Raw genomic sequence first — 22,442 nt, 5'->3', positions numbered from 1 at the left:
CTTGAATGTCCAGATAGGAAGACAGTTTTCCTCGGTGAGTGCCTAAACGATGGTAAAAATGCATTACTTGCATCCCAATCAACACATGATTGTGTACAATCGCCACATTGAAGACGCTCTCATGCCGCTTTGCATGCACGGGGTGAAAGACGAGAATCTGCCTGCATTTTCAAGGTTTTGCCAAACTAATGGTTTAGGCCAGATTCTGCTATGACGTCAAGAGATGATTGGAATGTATGCTCATTGTGGTTAGAGGCCATCAAATGAGGTTGCTACCTACAGACCGAGAAGCAGTGATGATTGTCAAAAAGTGGTCTCATAGGCCAATATTGTGGTCCTTGAAGTGATTTACAAGCTGGTCCAGACGGCTCATCAAACGAAGCCCCAGTAAGAAAGTTATTGCAGTTTAAAGCTGGAAGTGGTTGCAGATCTGAGACGGATAGGACAAATGGGGACACATAGTCAAAGGAGGTTTGAAGTGACACATGCATAGGGCTTAAATTATGGAGCCTGTCAGTCTTTTCAGATCAACAATCGGAGTCTCAGAGGCCAAGTTACAGAGCTATGAAGTTTTGACAGGGGCCGGTTTTGAGTCAGTTTGATCACTTTGAAAATTGTGTCATCTGATGTTTTTTAAGCCTCGACAGCAATCTTGAAGGTAGTACGTGTCATGTGAAGTTGGCAAGAAGTGATAGCTTGTGAATCGGATTCCTGATGGCCAAGATAGGGCAGGTCAAAAGTGTGAGCCAATGACGAGCAGATGGGTGCAGGTGATTTTCCACATTTTTCAAACACATAGTTTGAGGTCCAGGTAAGACCGGGCTATGGCATGGACTACCAAGTTCGAAGACGGGAAGAAGGGCTTCCAGCCGGTTTTCCTGGTTTGATCATCCGACTGGCGGGCAGCAAACTGAAGAAGGTTGAAGGGGAGACAACATTTGAGCCTAAAAAGGGGGTTTTAAGAAGTATGTGAAGCTTTGGAGGGAGGAGGAGCGGGGAATGCCACGTGGAGCGAAAATTATCCCAAATGGATTGACAAGAGATCGGGCGCGGGGGTTAATAAGCTGGGCCGTGGCCCATTACTAGTATGACAAGCGGGAGCTCCTTGCGAGCTTATGGCTATGGTGTTGCCCAGTGGGCGGGACTGCGAGTGCTGCACAAGCGGGGGTGGTGGCCCTTCAGGCGAACGGCGGTGGTTTTGGTTCGTGTAGGTGGCAGCGGCAGTGACCTGCGCCAGTGGTCACAAGCCATTGGTGGACTCGACAGGTGATGACGTGGCAGAAGCCTGTCAAAGGCAGTTCACACATGCCCTATAGGGTGCCAAACTTTTGAGAGCAAAGGGGGAGCCCCCACTAGCGATATCGCTAGTGCTAGGGGGGCTGTCACGCGGTAGTTCTATGGTGAGAGAGAGAGAGAGAGAGAGAGAGAGAGAGAGAGAGAGAGAGAGAGAGAGAGGTCATGAATATAGAAAGGGACAATTCACTTTCTGATGAAGTGGGAAAGTTTCTGATTGGTCATGCCATGCAATGGTTGCTATAAGGGATAATGCCAAGTGTATGGGATAAAAAATGGATGCTATATTGAGCTCAAGTGGATGGTACGAGCAACTAAAAACCCAATTTTTTCTTTTGGCTTAGCCACTCCTATAAAATGAAAAGCACACAATTTTGGAGGGTTCTTCTTTTGGGCCATTTTTGGAGAGTTATTGGGAGGGCTTTTTGGGGAACCGACAGCAGACAAGAATTCTGGAGCTTGAGAGCAGTTGGGGAAGACAAGGGAAGGGCAGGAACAGCATCGAGAGCACGAAACGATTGGATGGCGGTGCAACTTGGGGGAGTTTTCTTATCCGAGGCTTGCAATTCGAAGGGCATACCGAAGCGGGCGTATGCAACGGAATTGTAAAAGAGCAATCAGAAATCTTAAGATGTATCTGTTGTTGGTTGTCAGCATCGCTTGAGTCTTGAATCTCTATTTCTTTTCGTCGTATCAATTACTAACGTTCTTATTTGCAGTCTTCTCTCTCTTAAACTCTCTTTCATCACCAGTATTACACGTATTAAGCCATTAATTAAGTCTATCTGCACTCTTTTGTCCGAGTTTCAACATGTGCTAAGCTCCAATCTACAGCCAAAGGCCCAGTGCTTTCCCGGTTGACCTTGAAAAACCGCGCACTCCGACAAATTTGGTGAACCCGACACGAAATTGACCAGGGTAGACGGAGCCAGCCATGGTGACAAACTAAGAAGAAAGAGATGCAACAAATTATAGGGCTAATGGCTGTTGTTTTGCAACAACAGTATTCAAAACAAGTGCAGTTTATGAACCATAATTTGGGTACCAGTTTGAAAATCGAGAACTGGGAATTAGAGCAGTCTCCAAAAGGTGAACTAGGTGGATTTCAAGAGCAAAGCAACTCAGAAATTTTTCAAGTATCAAAATCAACAATAACAAAAAGGGAATTTAATGAGGAAGAAAGTTGGAAACGAGAGATAGTGGAGCAATTGGCACTTGAAAATGCCAAACGCTCAATGTTTGATCAGCAAAGCAATTTTTATGGCTATGATCTTGCAGGTTACTTACAGTGCTATGAAGAGGAACTAGAGCTGCATGGGATGCCAAAAGAGAACCGGATTCTAAAGTTTGACAGGTTTGTGATCCCTGATTTCATTGAGCGCGTCCAAGAGCTTCAACAGCAAAATTTGCATAGCAGAAGCAAATATAAAACTGCTGTCACATCCATTAACGATGGGATCCAAGCATATATAAAGATGAAGAGGATTGTGGTAACGTGCCTACTTATACGGAGGTTTGCACTCAGATTCAGGCTAAGCTTGACACTGCTATCAATGAGTGTTTGCTTGAGGATGGAAGGCTATTACAAGATGATGAAGAAGTTGTTTGGACAGTCTTTGCAAAGTTGGGGATGTTAGGTGCAACGGAACGAATGTTGTATTTTCTCAAGGTTAGTGATCTTTATTGCTCAAGGTTTCTTTTAGTTCTTAGGGAAGGAGAGAGCCTTCCGTCTATGGAAAGTGCTATGATCAAGAACAAAGTGAGTGGATATTGTGCGTGCAAGTGAATGAGACTGAGAGAAGGAGAGAGAAGAGATACGACACCCGAGAGTTTGTAAAACCCTCCTCCGAAGGCCCCACTCTCGTCGGCGAGAGTGGTCTACTTTGATTGCACAAAGGTGTACAATGCGAATGCAATGGACTGATGCAATGGGACTATGCCGATGACGACAACGGTGATGACGACGACGACTTGATGGCTGAAATCTGAGATCTTCTAATCGCTGAATTCTGGACTGTTTTGGTGGCTGAAAATGACTGTTTTGGCTGCGTTTTTATGGCTGAAAATGGGGAAACATCTGCAACCAACTTGGGGCTGATCTGCTGCTATTCCATAGGCTGAAAATCTGCGTTTCTGACTGCTGCAGATCTGCGTTTTAGGGCTGATAACTGAGGTTCTTCATGGCTGGAAACTGATGATCTTTACAGGGCTGAATCTGCTACTTTTTCTATTGCTGAAATCCAAAACGCTAGAGACTGAGGTTGACCAAAAACGCTAGCTGATCTTGCATTTCCAAAAACGCTGGGCATGTGAAAAACGCCGGGCATGTGATGGTCTTTCCGGCGACGATCTGATGCAAAAACGCCCAAGGGCTTGGCTTTCCAACGATGAATGTTGTTGAAAGCGCTAGGGATAGGAATCTACTGCTTGGAGAAAACGCCAAGGCTTGGGATCTTGCTTGGAGGGAATCCACCAAGGTTCTGCTGAGAAGTTGCCTGTTGAGCATGTGCTCCTGCTGCCTCTTCTGCCAGAAAGTGCTAACTTGGGTTTGCTTATATATTAACTTAGCAAAATTGCCCTACCTACTTTTGTAGGAAAGTCACTTAAAAATAATAAGTGAAAATCCCAATAAATAGGAAAATAGGCTAAATGCACTGGAAAATTCCCCTAACTGATGGGAATTCCGATGATCATGCTGTGTGCAACCGGAGGATATGCATCTATGCTAAGTGACTGGGCATGCACGGTCTACGAATAGACTCACAAAAAGTGCCAGATCACTGCTAATCTAACTTGATCGGACTAATTGAATCCTGTTGTGGTGTAGCTTGTCCACGGACACATACGGTTGGGATGTGTCACGTGACATCCCCTCCTTTTCAAAGTGAGGTACTGGTACCGAACTGTATGGCGTCGAGGGAGATCGCCAATAGCATCCGGAATCCTGGAAGGGACTCTTCGTCGGCCCACTCTGATGTGTGGGTCGTGCGGTACTTGAACTTCATAAAGGTCTGCAACGCTTGCTTCTTTGGGCAGCGCCGAAAGCGACACAAAGTCTTCTATGGCTCCTTCGATGCTTCAACTTCGTCTAGAATCCTGCGTCTTTCGTCTTCAAGAATCCTATGGTTGAAAATTCCTGAACCCATCTCCAACACAAAACCATGAACATACCTATTCCATGTAAAGTAAAGGAAAAAATATTGTCTTCTCTAAAGACTGTGTATGCAATGTCGATGAACATAGAGACGGAGTGGCAACCCGTTCATCAAACACATGTAAACAATGCGATCGAATCTTTTCTGTTTGATCAAAGTCATTCAACTGTGGCAAATCACAATGGAAATGCCCATGCTTGGTGCTCATACAATCATGTGCTCGTACGGAAACTGTGTCATGCCAAGGAAGAGACATGGAATGCGACTTCCTTACATACAAACTTTTCAAGTTTTCATGAACAAACCGCATACATTCGTGCTCATCCATGAGAGAAACGTGCTCAACATACAATATGTCATGCCTAGGAAAAGGGATCACATAACGATGCTGACTAAAATACAGGAAACCTTCACGAATGAAACACTCGAACAATGCGTGCGTATCAATCATGCGAACACATAATACTTACTGTGAGGGTTCTTTGGACCAAGGCTCGATAGCCCAGATCGCTTCTTCTTGAATGATCGAATCGTCTTGTGGGGGTTCTTTGGACCTCGACTCGAAAGCCAAGATCGGTTCTTCGTGATTGATCGAATCTACAACGAGGTTAGCTTCCCTAGGAAAAGCATCTACTAACTCATCACGCTTGTGAACAATCACATCATGATCATGCCAATCATCATGCTTGTCATTGGCATCCAAATCATCATGCTTAGCAATATCATTCAAATCATCATGCTTATCTTTGTGATCCAAATCATCATGCTTCACACAATCATGCAAATCCTGTGTGTCATGCTTTGGAGAAGAAGAGACTGAGAGAGTCTCCTGTTCTCGAATCTCTTGCATCGATGCCGGCACTGGAGACAAGAGTCGCAAGAACTCTTGCATGTGTCGGTCGCGCTGTTCTTGTCTTGCCTTTCTTGCTGCTTCTCTTTCTACTTCTCTTGCCTTTCTTTCTACTTCTCTTTCTGCTTTTTCTTCTAAGTGTATATGTTTCATTTCTGCCATTCTTTCCTTAAACATCTGCTTTAACTCCTCCATAGGAGTTAGTGCAATCTTTGTCGTAGATGGGGAAGGGTCGGAAAAACCTCCTGGTGGGGAAAATCCTTCGTCGCCTCTCTCATGCTCATCACTTGAATGCGAAGTATCCATGCCGGTTTGGGTGACGACCATGCACTACGATCTTGGGGTCTGAAGCTCGCGAGGAACTTGGGTTCTTGAGGGTCTTGAGGTTCTTGAGGTCCTTGATTCGTGAGAATCTTAGGTTCTTGAGGTTCGTGAGGGGTTCTTTCGTATGCAAATCGCGTTGGAGAAGGATCTTCTCTTCACCCGAGTTCTACTCCTTTCTGCAAGCGCACCCCTTGGCGGCCTTGCGCTCACACCAAGGTTGCTTTTTCCCACCTCACGTCGATTGGCCAGCCGCTAAGTGCACGGTCCGCTCTCAAGAGACACAAGGGGAGGCTGGACAAGCCCTTCTTTCTTGGGATTCCTGTCACTCTTCAACAAAAAAAAACACGATTAGGAATCGCCACGCCCAAGTTCGTGCGATCGCAACAAGCAAAAAATTCTTGTGGTTCTTGTGGTTCTTTCCTTGAGTAATGCAGAACACTTCCAAAGCTCTCATACCAATGTTAGGTGCTGCGGAATGAATGTTGTATTTTCTCAAGGTTAGTGATCTTTATTGCTCAAGGTTCCTTTTAGTTCTTAGGGAAGGAGAGAGCCTTCCGTCTATGGAGAGTGCTATGATCAAGAACAAAGTGAGTGGATATTGTGCGTGCAAGTGAATGAGACTGAGAGAAGGAGAGAGAAGAGATACGACACCCGAGAGTTTGTAAAACCCTCCTCCGAAGGCCCCACTCTTGCCGGCGAGAGTGGTCTACTTTGATTGCACAAAGGTGTACAATGCGAATGCAATGGACTAATGCAATGGGACTATGCCAATGACGACGACGGTGATGACGACGACAACTTGATGGCTGAAATCTGAGATCTTCTAATCGCTGAATTCTGGACTGTTTCGGTGGCTGAAAATGAATGTTTTGGCTGCGTTTTTATGGCTGAAAATGGGGGAACATCTGCAACCAACTTGGGGCTGATCTGCTGCTATTCCATAGGCTGAAAATCTGCGTTTCTGACTGCTGCAGATCTGCGTTTTAGGGCTGATAACTGAGGTTCTTCATGGTTGAAAACTGATGATCTTTACATTTTCAACCGATGATCTTTACAGGGCTGAATCTGCTACTTCTTGTGGGCTGAATCTGCTACTTTTTCTATTGCTGAAATCCAAAACGCTAGAGACTGAGGTTGACCAAAAACGCTAGCTGATCTTGCATTTCCAAAAACGCAAGGCATGTGATGGTCTTTCCGGCGACGATCTGATGCAAAAACGCCCAAGGGCTTGGCTTTCCGGCGATGAATGCTGTTGAAAGCGCTAGGGATAGGAATCTGTTGCTTGGAGAAAACACCAAGGCTTGGGATCTTGCTTGGAGGGAATCCACCAAGGTTCTGCTGAGAAGTTGCCTGTTGAGCATGTGCTCCTGCTGCCTCTTCTGCCAGAAAGTGCTAACTTGGGTTTGCTTATATATTAACTTAGCAAAATTGCCCTACCTACTTTTGTAGGAAAGTCACTTAAAAATAATAAGTGAAAATCCCAATAAATAGGAAAATAGGCTAAATGCACTGGAAAATTCCCCTAACTGATGCTAATGGATTATGATGGGAATTCCGATGATCATGCTGTGTGCAACCGGAGGATATGCATCTATGCTAAGTGACTGGGCATGCACGGTCTACGAATAGACTCACAAAAGTGCCAGATCACTGCTAATCTAACTTGATCGGACTAATTGAACCCTGCTGTGGTGTAGCTTGTCCACGGACACATAGGGTTGGGATGTGTTGTCACGATTGTGACTATGTTAACAGCAATACATCTACTCCTAGTTGCACATACGCGAAGTGCCATGCCAAGGAGGGACCCTGCGCTTCGATGGTCACACCCCTTCGCCCAAGAGACGTGTCTCTTCGCCAAGAGCCACACTCCTTCGACTACTGGTCACACCCCTTCGCTCTACGGGTGCGACTCTTCGCCCAATGGTTGCAGCTCTTCGCCGAAAGGATGTGTCTTTACGTCTAAAGTCGTGTCTTTTCACCAAGAGACGTGTCTTTTCATTTGTGTCTACTCGTCTCCTATATAAGGAGCCCTTGTATCACACATTCAATCAATCAAACACAAGAGTCTTCTAAGTCTTGTCTCGAGTACAGTTCAAGTTTCTTTAGTCTTAATCATGAGTTTAAGTACTTAATTAAGGATTAGCACCTAGAATCCTCACAGTGGTATCAGAGCAAATTTTTTCCGAGACCCGAAGGTTGTGAGCCTCTCACCCTCGCCGCTACCCTCTCCCCCCCCTTTCCCGGAGTTGTATGGAAGCAAAAGAAAGATGGAATTCAACCTCTTCGCCGATGGTTTGAGGTAACTGATTTAATTCTACGCATATAATAGCAGCATAAACAAAAACGGGACAACAGTGTGTGTGAGTGTGTGGCGTACCCAGAGTATGTGTGTCGCCTACCCGGACACTACACCCTTTGGCATATGCAGCAGTGTACCCCTTGGAGCCAACTCTTCACATGCTCACCCCTTGCGTGTGCGTGGGCAACCCTTCCCACTCGTGACCTTTCAAGCTGGCTACACCTCTTCAGCAATCAAATTCGGCCATCAACACCCCTTCGTGAATAGGTGTTGCTCTGTGTGCGCCCCTATGAAAGGTCACACCCCTTGCAGGCTGAGTGTTCTGGTGTAGGCACCCCTTGGTGTTACCCCTTTACTGGCGCACCCATTGCGTAGCAACTCTTTATGTTTGCGCTACTCATTCACTGGCCCAACCCTTCACGTAGCGTACGGAATTACTTACGCAGCCATCGGTTCTGGACTTTCACGCTACTGGCTATACTCTTACACATTAATAAATTGGCCGGACACCTTCAAGTTGACCAAGACCAATTTAATAAAAGGTGTGAAGTCACTTGACTTTATTAAAAAAAATAACTTCATATTGCGTGAGTAAAAGACCAGCGATCTAAGTTTTTGCAAGCTGCTCCTACCCCATCCTCCAGCGCTGGCATGGTGTGCTTCTCCTGCACGCGGTGCTCCCGTCCCAAAAGCTGTAACCGTTTCAAAAAAAAACCTGCTTTAGCACCTGTTCGAGTTCCCTTTAAGGTGTAACCATGCCGAATTCTCAAGACGGAGGTGGTCAATTTGACGATGCCCTTACTCTTATCAAGGAGCAGACACACTTTCCATAAGCCTCGCATCAGTTCACACTCGCTTGGATGAGATGCACACGGAAAACACTTCTCGAAGTCGACCTGCTGCTTCTCGGACTACACATGCTGATTCGACACCTTCATCAGTGGACGAACCAAATGAACCAGATCCAACTGAAGAGGTAGACAATCGCGAACTTCAATTACTTTATAAAAATTTTAATGCTGCACAGAAGAAGAAGCTTGATGTTAAATTGCCGGAACCATACACTGGTCGCCGCGACAAGCGCGTGTTGGACCAATGGCTGTTCAAAATGGAGATTTACTTATCGAACATAGACTTGGTCGAGAGTAAAAAAGTTGCACTTGCTAGTTCTCTGCTCAAAGACACGGCATTTCTTTGGTGGCAACGACGGGTTGCTGATGGTAAACACACACCTTCTTGGGATAAATGCCGGCGTGCTATTCGCAAGGCGTTCGAACCTGCCAATGCGGATTTTCATGCCCAGTCCTCTCTTCGCGCCACCTGAGCCAGACAAGTTCCTTGGCCGCGTACATCACAGAGTTCCAAAGACTAACTCTTAAGATAGAGATCCTTAGTCCCTCTGATAAACTTCACAGTTTTATCGACGGACTCGAACCCAACCTGAAGGATGATGCGCACAAATACAACCCTACCACTTTGGATGCCGCAATTGCCTATGTGGAGCGTCTTGGCGATAATCGGCGCCCTACACGGAATTTTCTCCTTGGTAACAGATCTTCAAATAGCGCTCGCTTTTCACAGCGCGATCGCAGAGACAACTATAGCCAAAGTCAACAACATAAGTCTCAGTTCAGACAACAAGCAACGCAACCTTATAGGTTCTATTCTCAAGATCGACAATCTGAAATCAGATCTTCTTCACATGTTTCTCCACTTGATCGTGGTAAAGGACGTGATTTTTCTCAAGATCGGCATTCCAATACTCTGCAAGGCTCTTCGTCAAATGGATCTTCGACTTCAAAGAAGGAAGGATTATGTACAATTTGCAGTGGTGACCATAGATGGTATCAATGTCCAAAGAGACCAAATCCCTCTAATTCGAAAAGAAATTCCAACGCGGAAACATCATCGAATTCTGAACAACCAGTTTCTGCTAAGGATAAAGGAAAATCTATGGTCAATACGATTCGTGTCTCAGAGGATACGAGTATTCTTATGAAGCATGCTCAGTGCAATTCTTCAATTTTGGAGCCTCTCTCAAAGCAAGTTTTGAGCCTTTTTGGACTACTCAATGGTCGTTCCATCAATATTTTGGTGGGCAACGGATGCTCGAATAATTTCGTCAGCACTTAGATAGTTCAACAGCTTGGCTTACCAACTCAAAAGACATCTCACTTATATGATGTGGAATTAGCAGATGGATCAATTTTGACTTGTGATCAGACAGTTTGACAGTTGCAGTTCGAGATTCAAACTTATTCAGATCAACTGGATTTTGACGTCATGCCTTTATCTTATTACGACATGATTCTTGGTCAACATTGGTTATTCCAATATGATCCAGTAACTAGCTTTCGAGGACATACTATCAATTTGTTCAAAGATGGATGTGAATTGACTTTACACGGGCTTTCTCATGCGGAAAGAGTGATTCAAGCCTCACGTGTACTAGTCAAGCGACATGATACAGTGGATTATGAAGAGAATATGATTTCCGATGCAGATGCAGATATTATTATTGATGAATTTTTAAATTCATTAACTTCTCCTGAATCAATTGATGAGGACAAAGATAAAGATATAGTTGCAGATTCCGAGTCTGAAGACGACTATGCTTTCTTTGATTCTTTATTGGATGATGATATGCCAATTACAAGTCATGAAGTTACAGTTCCAGAAGATGATTCTGAAGAATTTTGGGATTCATTATTGGAAGATGATTACAGTCTCAAGCCAAAGTCCTCTCCAGTGATTACTAAAGTTGAAGTTACTCCATCTGAAGAGTACCTTGAGAAGATTTCCTCTTCCCCAAATATTTCACAATTACTTGAAGATTTTGAACCAGAAATCTTACATCACATGAAAGATTTTGAAGATCAACCTCTTGTTGCAGTCAACCTGATTAAGCCAGATTCCTCTAAAAAGTCTTTGAATAATGGAATGACATGGGATTTAGCAATCAAAGCAAAAAGGTTTCGCAAGAAGTAAAGGTTAAAGACAAAGGTTTCAGATAACTCAAAGATTGAAGATTTTCGAAGATTCAATGCTTTTCCAGAGTTCTATCAACATCAGAAGTCATTTCTTTGACACGGGCTCTCATTTTAAATGGGAGGGAATGTCACGATTGTGACTATGTTAACAGCAATACATCTACTCCTAGTTGCAGATACGCGAAGTGCCATGCCAAGGAGGACCCCTGCGCTTCGATGGTCACACCCCTTCGCCCAAGAGACGTGCCTCTTTGCCAAAAGCCACACTCCTTCGACGACTGGTCACACCCCTTCGCTCTACGGGTGCGACTCTTTGCCCAATGGTTGCAGCTCTTCGCCGAAAGGATGTGTCTTTACGTCTAAAGTCGTGTCTTTTCACCAAGAGACGTGTCTTTTCATTTGTGTCTATTCATCTCCTATATAAGGAGCCCTTGTATCACACATTCAATCAATCAAACACAGAGTCTTCTAAGTCTTGTCTCGAGTACAGTTCAAGTTTCTTTAGTCTTAATCATGAGTTTAAGTACTTAATTAAGGATTAGCACCTAGAATCCTCACATGTGTCACGTGACAAGGGATTGCACATTTAATGATGAAGGTTGAAGCTAAACACTTACAAGGTCAAGAAAGGCATGAGGGTTTACAGGGTGTGGATGTGCATGAGCATCTACAAGGTTTGACTACCTTAGATTTTTGAGGGCCGGAATGTGCAAGAGAATGTGCTTGAAGATCTACAAGGTGATGATTTAGACGGGGTGTAGACTCCTTCTTTATCAAGCTTTTGTGATGCAAGGGTCACAATGTGGCAGATTGATCCCCAATTTGATGGTGCTTATTCAGAGGGGGTGCATGATCAAGTGCAATCTCGTGGTGTTGCCTATGATTGGGTTCATTCTGCTGATCATATGGATAGGACAATGGATGCTATTTTCCATAAGCATGCTGAGCTTTGTGCTACAGAAGAGAAGATTCAAGATCAGTCTATAGCAGGTATGACTAATATTGTGCATGCCATATGCCTAGTTTGCTGCCTGAGATGTGCAGGGTAGAGAATTCTTATGAAGCAGTGGACCCAGAGCCTATGTGTTTATTGGACGAAGCTTTTGAAGGATTGTCAATTATGGATGCTGAGGGTACTAAGCAATTTGATTTCGTACATAAGCAAGTTTATCCAAATGCAGCTGATGAGGACCTTATGCAATTGCTGGATGAGGTTCTACTAGACTTTGGGTATGTACCAAAAAGGGAAACTTTTCTTGGTGATTCTCGAGAACCACATGAAGAGAGGTTTTCCAAGGCACTCACGGACTCTGATGAGCAGGACCAAAATTCTACTGCTCGAGGGGATGAAGCTACATTACTGATGCTCTTACCCATAATTGATGATTAACAATTGGCGGAGCAGGTTTCACAAGGGATATGGCAGTATCTAATGATGCCTAATGATTTACAGGATTCGATGTTCCCCTATGATATAGGGGAATTTCTGCTAGCTTTTGATCCAGGCGGAGAGGGTTATATGCATAGTCCAAAGCAATTGATGGATATGCCATTTGATCCGGGTGGAGCTGAATATGTTCATGGTCTGGAGCTGTTGACTTATATGCCATATGATCCAGGTGGTGTTCATTATGATTTATGAGTCAATTCCTACTTATGTTCTACTATTGGGAAATTCTTATGTTTCCTCTATGATCCTGGAGGAGGGTATATTCTAATGAAGGTTGGAATTGTTTTCAAAGCATGCACACAACGGGATAGTGGTTATGTGTTTATAAGGTTTTGCTTCAAAGTTTAAATAACGATTGCCACATACCGGAGGATGTGCAGGTTTAGAGGGGGTGGCTGTCGTGCTGCTTTGCGGGCACGAGGTGAAAGACGAGAATCTGCCTCCATTTTCAAGGTTTTGCCAAACTGATGGTTTAGGCCAGATTTTGCTATGACGTCAAGAGATGATTGGAATGTATGCTCATTGTGGTTAGAGACCATCAAATGAGGTTGCTAGTGATGATTGTCAAAAAGTGGTCTCATAGGCCAATATTGTGGTGCTTAAAGTGATTTACAAGCTGGTCTAGACGGCTGATCAAACGAAGCCCCAGTAAGAAAGTTATTACAGTTTAAAGCTGGAAGTGGTTGCAGATCTAAGACGGACAGGGCAAATGGGGACAGATGGTCAAAGGAGGTTTGAATTTACAGATGCATAGGGCTTAAATTATGGAGCCTGCCGGTCTTTTCAAATCATTAATCGGAGTCTCAGAGACCAAGTTACAGACCTATGAAGTTTTGACAGGGGCCGGTTTTGAGCCGGTTTGATCACTTTGGAAATTGTGCCATCTAATGTTTTTTGGGCCTCGACAGTGATATTGAAGGTGGTACGCGTCATGTGAAGTTGGCAGGAAGTGACAGCTTGTGAATCGGATTCCCGATGGCCAACATAGGGCGGGTCAAAGATGTGAGCCGATGCCGAGCAAATGGGTGAAGGTGATTTTTTCCATTTTTCAAACGCATACTTTGAGGCCAAGGTAAGATAGGGCTAATGGCACGGACTAGCAAGTTCGAAGACGGGAAGAAGGGCTTCCAACCGGTTTTCCTGGTCCGATCGTTGGACTGGCGGGCAGCAAACTGCAAAAGGTTGAAGGGGAGACAACATTTGAGCCTAAAAAGAGGTTTTAAGAAGTATGTGAAGCTTTGGAGGGAGGAGGAGCTGGGAATGCCATGTGACGCGAAAATTATCCCACATGGTTTGATAGGAGATCGAGGGCGGGGGTTAAATAGATGGGGCATGGCCAATTACTAGCCTGACAATCTCCTTGTGAGCTTGTGGCTATGGTGTTGCCTAGTGGGCGGGACTGCGGGCGCTGCGCAGGCACGAGTGATGGCCCGTCGGGTGAACGGCGATTGTTTTGGTTGTAGGCGGTGACGACAGCGACGTGCACCGGTGGTCACAAGCCATTGGAGGACTCAGCAAGTGATGACATGGCAGAAGCCCGCCTAGAGGCGGTTCACACATGCCCTATAGGACGCCAAACTTTTGAGAGCAAAGGGCGAGCCCCCACTAGTGATATTGCTAGTGCTAGGGGGGCTATCCCGCGGTAGTTCTATGGTAAGAAATGAAATGAAATGAAATGTTATATTAACGTCTTCAAAAGGCCAAAGCGACCTATGAGACCAAAAAGTTACAACGTGGTGGATCTGATACAAAGTCAGAGTCAGAGTAACAAGATGACAACAATGACAAAAATGAAATGACAAATGTCACAATAAAATACTATGGAATCCTAAACTACTAGGTATGAACTAAGCAGCTAGCTGGTGTAGCTAGATCACAAGAGATCCAGCATCGGTCGTTGGCGAATCTCATCAATCTCCTCCATGGTCAGTAGTCTGATCGGGCGTCGTGCATGTCAAGCCAAAGTGATCCGAATCCTCTGATGCAGCCTTCGCCGATGCTGTGTAGTCCTCCGCAGTCGTGGGCGTCTGGATCTTCCCAGCTCAGTCGCTCGGTCGATCAGTGTGCCTCTGGTGTGAGACGACGAGCTCTGCTGTGGTAGTAACTCCTCCGAGTGTCCAGTGGCAGCTCTAAAGAAATCTATGATCTGTCTCTGAGACTGGCTAGCCTCTCCTCTCATCAGGCTCTCTCTGTGTCTACGTAGCTCGAGCAAAAACAAACCCAAGCATCTCTGATCCTCGTACTGCATGACTCTGGAGAATGGTCCAAAGCCCTCTTTGAACAAGCAATGGAAGCGGCCTCGTATCTCGTAGTAGACGGGGCAGTGGCATGTGTAGTGCAACTCTGTCTCAGGCTCGATGTCACACAGGGGGCATGTCCTAGCCTCTGCTGGTACTCCGGTGTATCTCCCAGTCTCGATCTGCAGTTGGTGTGACGATGTACGTATCTGGCCGATAGCACATCGTATCCCATGAGACAAGTGGGTGTCCATGTATCTGGGCCTCGTCACAAAACCATCAACCGTAAGCTGGAGGAGATGCTCTCTGTAGAAAGCCATCTTCGTGCCCAGCTCCTGTGCTGGTTGTATCCATGTCCTCCTGGTGTCTAGCTGAGTCAAGTCTTGGCGAATGAGCCCGGTGATCTCGGACTGTGTAAGAGTCAGAGAGGGTGCATCCAGTGAGTACTGGAAGGGAGGCAATCTGTCTATGCTGAACCCATGCGCCTGAAACCATGATGTCATCTCCCCATACCAGCATGCTGTATCTCCCTGCATGGCTAACTGTCAAGAGGACTCAAGTGCAAGGCGGGCATATCTGTCTCTGGGAAGTTCCCACATGCGGTGTATGAAGGAGACCGATCTGGTGAGCGCCTCAACCACTAGTGGGGGGGCAGCTAGCTCTACTCGAACAATAGCACGTGGTACTGAGGCCTTGGCTCTAATGAGCCGCGAGATCATAGAGACCAGAGGCTTCTCCATGTCCCCCCATCCATCATTGCGGCCTGTCCTCCTGTGATGATCTAATGAAGGTCCCCAAATCTCAGCTCCATAAAGCAATGCAGAAGCCACTAGAGTGTCAAAGAGCCAGAGCTTCGTCCAAGGCTCTTGAAACTGAACCTGTGAACACATCCTTTCCAATCTACCCAATGCTGCATGGGCTCTGGTCAGTCTAGTCTCTGCTGCCCTCCTCAATGAAAATGCTGGCCCACTAAAAACCACTCCGAGGTAAGTGTACACCTCTGTATATTCCACAGTCTCCTGGCCGTATGTGAATGCTGGCGCTGACCTCCTGATCCAATGTGGGGTGGTATTAAATACCATGACCTTGGTTTTACCAAGGTTGACGGACAAACCACTTTCCTGAGCAAACCTGAGAGAGAGAGAGAGAGAGAGAGAGAGAGAGAGAGAGAGAGAGAGAGAGCCCCAAGGGCCATCATGAATACAGAAAGGGACAGTTCACTTTCTGATGAAGTGGGAAAGTTTCCGATTGGCCATGCCATGCAATGGTTGCTATAAGGGATAATGCCAAGTGTATGCAATAAAAAATGGATGCTACATTAAGCTCAAGTGGATACTACGAGCAGCTAAAATGTCACAAGACGGGCACCACGTGCCAATAGAAAAGAACAGACTAAACAGACTTTTAGCACTTCAATAACAACTGAACTGAAAGAGAGACGACAGGCGACACGGAGTGGCGGAATTCCACCCCAGGGAGTATTGGCCCCAAACCTTGGCGCCCCTTTCGGTATTTCTTTATATTGCATCAACACAGTACAAGCCGGTACTCCAAACTCTGCACCTTCTCCAGGAAGCATGCCAGAGAATGAGCCCTAACCTCATATTTAAAGGCCCTTGGCTTGAAAAGCAATTACAGTGAAAAGCCTTCAAACTTAAAAGCATCTGGTCTAAAAGCAAAAAAAAAATTGTCAACGTATATCACTGAGATCCGTACAGCCTGCCACGTCATCAGCCAATGCAAAATGCGAAAATCCGTACAACCTGCCACGTCATGTCAGCGCTATTTTCGAAATTCTGCCACATCATCAGTTTCTATGTGTGTGCGCACGTCCTGCTTTATTCTAATCCTTTGTCACTTAGGGCCCCATCGAACGGGGTCCCCATAAGTTGGTAGGACTTCTTCTTATGTTACTTGTTCTTCTTAGGGTTTAGGCCCCTCGGCCGACATCTGCAAGTTGACTCCATTCTACAAGGCTTTGACACGTCAGCAGTTTGTTACATCTCCCCTTCTTGAAAGAGAGTAATCGTCTATGATTACAGCATATCTACAAAACAACTCAAGTTAGCTAAAAAAAAATCCGAGGGACAATCGGTTTGCTCTTTTTATTAAGGAGTTAGCTTCTCCTTTCTACTCTTTTGATCAAGGAGTAAGCTTCTCCTTTTTGTTGTTTTGATCAAGGAGTTAGCTTCTCCTTTCTGCTCTTTTGATCAAGGAGTTAGCTTCTCCTTTCGTCCAGATTGGAACTCTTGATATTCCGACGTAGTAAAATTAGCCATCACACCCAGACCGTATTGATCTTCCACGGGTGTCTTGATGCACTAAAAATTAACATACCCAGGCAATCTCATCCAATTAGGAATATTCAATAATTGGCACATCACAATGCAACACAAATGCTCACATATGCATGTTACAAAACATAGAAACATAAAGCCGCCGATGAACACTCCCCCCGCAAATAACCATTCAGGTCCGGGCTATGAGCTGTTCAACGACTCCCTCATCACTCCTCCCGCAAATAACCTAAAAAGGTTCGGGCCATGAGATATAGAGGCCTTTTACAACCAAACGCCCCCCAGACCGCAGCCTGCGTCATTTGGAGGTGCTGAGAGTAACCACTGCTCAGACTTCTTAATACTCCTCCCGCATAACCATCCAGGTCCGGGCCGGGAGTCACAACAACAATACTCCCCCCGTAAATAACCACAAGGGTCCGGGCCATGAGTAAAAAACAGCACTTTTCAATCATTCAATACTCCCCCCGCAAATAACCACAAGGGTCTGTGCCATGAGTATGAACAAGCATTTAATTTTTCACTACTCCACCCGAGAGTAAAATCACCAATCATTGAAACCAGTATTAAAACCAAAGTCAAACAATTCAAATTGGCACCAAGACAGGTTCAAAACAGATACCATCCATTTCAAACAAATTCCAAACAGGATCACCAAACAAGTTCTCAAACAGACTTCAAACTTTAAAAGCAAATCTCGACATCAATTGAGCTTGAAAAGTCGACTAACTTTCCATCCTGAAACCTACATCGAAAATTAGGGTTAGGTTCCTTCCATAAGATCGTAGCCGAGCACAACATGGTCCATCAGCTCTTGGACAGACAGTGTTTCTTTGGCGGCAATGGTAGTCCCAAGATAGCAATCACACTGGACCTCCACGGTCATCTGATCATGAAGAGACATCTACTGAGAGATGTCGAGAAACTTCAAGTTATAATCTGCTAGGGTTTCCATGGCAAGCATTTCAGGATAGCCCACTCTGCCAGAAGTTGCACTCCGAAGGAAGATGTCAGAAACCATATAACTTCGGGCAAATGTTTTTTCTTGAAAGCTTGCCAAGTAATTGGAGTATGCTGCTTGGTAGTTGTAGACATCAACATCTGCATGGCACTGCTTCTGAGAAAAGCAGTGACTTGAAACGAATCTGGATCCTTCTCTTACAAGTGATCTTAATTGGCTTATGCCCTGTAAGACATGAGCGGTGAAGATGGGAGCGCACCCGATGCGCGATGAAGTAAGGGAGGGAGTAGCTAATAAGTCCGGGCTGGAGTGCGAAGATACCTCAAATAAAGTTCACAAAATTCCAATAGCTCTGTCTGCTCTTTTGTAGGACCGGTATGCTTTCAGGAAAGCACACACCTGATGCTCTGATACCACTGTCACAAGACGGGAACCACGTGCCAATAGAAAAGACCAGACTGAACAGACTTTTAGCACTTCAATAACAACTAAACTGAAAGTGAGAGACGACATGCGACAAGGAGTGGCGGAATTCCACCCCAGAGAGTATTGGCCCCAAACCTTGGCGCCCCTTTCGGTATTTCTTTATATTACATCAACACAGTACAAGCCGGTACTCCAGACTCTGCACCTTCTCCAAGAAGCATGCCAGAGAATGAGCCCTAACCTCATATTTAAAGGCCCTTTGCTTGAAAAGCAGTTATAGTGAAAAGCCTTCAAACTTAAAAGCATCTTGGTCCAAAAGCAAAGTCAAAAAGCTGCCAACGTAAATCACAGAAATCCGTACGGCTTGCCACGTCATCAATCAACGCAAAACTCAGAAACCCGTACAGCCTGCTACGTCATCATGTCAACGCAATTTTCGTAATTCTACCACGTCATCAGTTTCTGTGTGTGTGCGCAGGTCCTCCTTTATTTTAATCCTTTGTCACTTAAGGCCCCATCGAACGGGGTCCCCATAAGTTGGTAGGACTTCTTCTTCTGATACTTGTTCTTCTTAGGGTTTAGGCCCCTCGGCCGACATCTGCAAGTTGACTCCATTCTTCAGGGCTTTGACACGTCAACATTTTGTTACATAAAAACCCAATTTTTTTCTTTTGGCTTAGCCACTGCTATAAAATGCAAAGCACACAATTTTGGAGGGTTCTTCTTTTGGGCCATTTTTGGAGGGTTATTGGGAGGTCTTTTTGGGGAACCGACAATAGAAGGGAATTCTAGAGCTTGAGAGCAAGTTGGAGAAGACAAGGGAAGGGCGAGAACAGCATTGAGAGCACGAATCGATTGGATGGCGGTGCAACTTGGGGGAGTTTTTTGATCCGAGGGTTGCAATATAAAGGGCATACCGAAGCGGGCGTATGCAACGGAATTATAAAAGAGCAATCAAAAATCTTAAGATGTATCTGCTATCACTTGTCAGCATCTCTTGAGTCTTAATCTCTGTTTCTTTTCGTCGTATCAATTACTAGCTTTCTTATTTGCAATCATCTCTCTCTTAAACTCTCTTTAATCACCGGTATTACGTGTATTAAGCCATTAATTAAGTCTATCTGCACTCTTTTATCCGAGTTTGAGCATGTGCTAAGCTCCAGTCTACACCCAGAAGCCCGATGCTTTCTCAGTCGACCCTGAACCGCGCACTCCGATGATGCATGTACCGATGTTTATAAAGGACCAGTAGGTCTAGACTGTGTGTCGTTGATGATATTGTGCAAGCCTTTACATAGAAACCCTAGCCGCATAATCAACTTACAATGAGCGTAGCTACCTTCTGATAGCTTGTCTACGCTGTCCAAACATAGGGGAGTTGTTGATATGAGTTTCTCCTTGCGCTCTACAACAAGCATGTCCTTTACACTTCTCGCGCCAGCAAACTCAAGACCTAAGTTCCTTGTCATGTCAAAGACGTGGAAGAACAGACGCGCGCGCGCGCGCGAGAGAGAGAGAGAGAGAGAGAGAGAGAGAGAGAGAGAGAGAGAGAGAGAGAGAGAGAGAGAGAGAGAGAGAGAGAGAGAGATCTTCTGAACAAACGAACTCCACAATAAATTAGATGATTTTCACAAATGGGCAAGGGTTTCTTATATGAAACTCAATTATATATGAGTCATGAAAAATACCTAGAAATGACAAATTAACAACTAACCTCCAATTTGGGCATTGACTTGAGACATATAACTTTAACAAGGGTGCCCCTCCCCTTCGGTACAATCTGGCTATTTGACTCCCAATAAATACCCAGATATCCATAAATGCCAGAATATGAAGAGGTTCAGCACAAAAATAGGGCACCCAACAATAAATGGCCTAAGAGTGGCAAGGCCGACACAAAGGGAGCACTGCCAAAGAGACATATAATGAGCCGAAGTACTACGGGCACAACCACAGAGAAGCAGTTTATTGGGCAGAAAACCCAGGAGATGACCATCAAAACTAAACAAAAAGGCCTATAGCTACCCATGAGTACATAAATGACAGAGCTTGGACAGTGCAAACTTAAGCTCATAAAACCACACATGAAAAGTACCTTGATGAACGTATCTGCTGTAGCAACCAGACTTGAAAAGATGACTGTCCGAAGTAAGGCATCAGAACCACTAACAACGTAGCCTTGAGAGAGGAATACCACAACGCTCACTTCCAGCATCACTATACCAAAGCTTACAACCAATGAGAGAAAGTCCCACATTGTCGTCTTTCCATTTGTAGGGGGCCACACCTGCCACAACACAAACAATAAACTAACAAAATCAATGTGGGAGCTATAGAGACCAAGAGACAAAGAACCTTTCTCCACCAAAAGGGCGCCTACTGAAACAGAATTTCTTTAATTAGTGTAGGCCAGCACTCTTGGCATACAAAGCCAAGACAACACTCAGCCACGCAATTATAACCCAAGTAGCCTTCCCTGACACCATAGCCATAGCCAGGCAACAGACAAAATCAAGGGGGTTTCAGCACCTTGAAATGCAAAACCCAAAGACATACGCTTAACACACCCTGTTCTCTGAACACACTGTGGGGCCTAAATGAATCAACTGACAGGTTTCCTCTTCCAAATGTTAATCAGGTCAAGGGCTGCCAGATACAATCAAGCAAGAGCCACACATAGTTATCATCCACATATCATGATTCATAATGCAAGCACTGCCTAATCCCGCTCCTTCTGTAATTCACCCAATGACAAGGCATCAGTTGACTGTTAAGGACAAGAGCCCTTGCAATGTGAATGCACCAAGACCAATCACGCCCAAACCTAAGCTGTTAGATTGCCTGGTTTAACCCTTACTACACAGAATCAATGATCAGCTTGAACACAACAAACGATAATTCTTCTACAATGCATCAAAGTACAAAAAAGCTTTTGTCGATAAGCGAATCCAATTCTAGAACCAATAGTGATTGTACCCAACAAATGCCGTTTACATGAAGAATCAAACCTGGAGGAGAAACCAGATGAGGTTGAGGAAAGCAACGGCCCAAAGAAAACCATAATAAGTAGCCATTACATAGGATCGGCCGTGCAGAAGCTTCTGGATGCTCCTTCGAGACTGCACGAGCAGAAAGGCGAGAAAGAGCACCACAGGGAGAGCCGCCAAAAAGTTGTACCAAAATCCATGGTGTCTGGATTGTATGAGGTGCCAGCACGTGCCCGCCTGTCTGTTTATGTCTGGCGCTATGTCGGGAGCACCACTCAAATACACGGGAGGCATCGATATACCCATTGCTGCATCTCCTATTCAGATCGCAGCTTGGAGCGTCATCCACTGTCCGTTCCTCTCTCTCGCGCTCGCTCGCTGTCTCGGCGCTCCAAGGTGAAGTTCTTCACAGGAGGGTCATGAGAGTTAAAATTCTGGGAGGGAGAGACAGATAGAGAGGTAGTGTTCAAAAGAAACCTTTTACTTAGCCCTTACCGTAAAGGGTAGATTTACAAGATTTAAATTATTAATTATTATTTATGATTAAAAATAAATAATTATTGTTTTTGATTACGAAGTTACTTAGAAAGCTTAAAAATTCACATGTTAAAAAAGTTTGAGCTATTAATTGTTTGCATATGCATTCTTAGAGAACCTCACAAAAAGGGCTCTACAAGCATACCTTTTTACAATACATTTTGCTTTATCTCATAAGCCATGGAGGGAGATTGGAGTCTTAAAGAATCATGCATGTTACTATATAAAAATACTCTTTCACATGAAAAAATCATCCAAACATGTTGAAGATTATTTTTCATAACATACATATATATATATAGGGGGAGAGAGAGAGAGAAGAAGAAGAAGAGAGATTATGAATTTACTTTGTAAGAGGATGTTTGGTTTAAATTTACAATATGAGATGAAAATTTGACATGTACAAAGGGCATTGCCTTAACTTGTCTCATTCTTTTTGTCGTGAATAAAAAGAACTTTGCATTTTTTGGTTCAAATTGGATACAAATAAAATTAAAACCCGTTACCAAATGTCTTAATCTAATTCTTTATGGAGCTTGAAAAAAACTCGAGCGCTCAAGCCCTCCATGCATCATACATACGGGGAGAAAATCGCCATCAGTGCCCAGTTCCCTCCGCGTGAAGAGGGTCAAC

At 44.8% G+C, this 22,442-nt stretch overlaps 1 protein-coding gene across 1 annotated transcript in view; it reads right to left on the bottom strand.

Annotated features, from left to right (window-relative positions):
- Window positions 1-21,726, bottom strand: part of LOC147457361 (protein CANDIDATE G PROTEIN-COUPLED RECEPTOR 2-like) — a 46,156-nt gene extending 24,430 nt beyond the window's left edge. The window contains exons 1-2 of the mRNA XM_086512251.1: window positions 21,294-21,726; window positions 20,381-20,572 (exon numbers count right to left, since the gene is read on the bottom strand). Of these exons, the coding sequence (XP_086368377.1) occupies window positions 20,381-20,572; window positions 21,294-21,578 (477 nt within the window). The 5' untranslated portion in view covers window positions 21,579-21,726. The remainder of the gene's footprint in view (window positions 1-20,380; window positions 20,573-21,293) is intronic.
- Between the last annotated feature and the right edge of the window lie 716 nt (window positions 21,727-22,442).

The sequence above is a fragment of the Adiantum capillus-veneris genome, chromosome 5, assembly GCF_014529385.1.
Source record: "Adiantum capillus-veneris isolate H3 chromosome 5, ASM1452938v2, whole genome shotgun sequence".
NCBI classification, from domain to species: Eukaryota; Viridiplantae; Streptophyta; class Polypodiopsida; order Polypodiales; family Pteridaceae; genus Adiantum; species Adiantum capillus-veneris.
The sequence above is the reverse complement of the archived record's forward strand: the minus strand, read 5'-3'. Positions and strand labels throughout refer to the sequence as shown.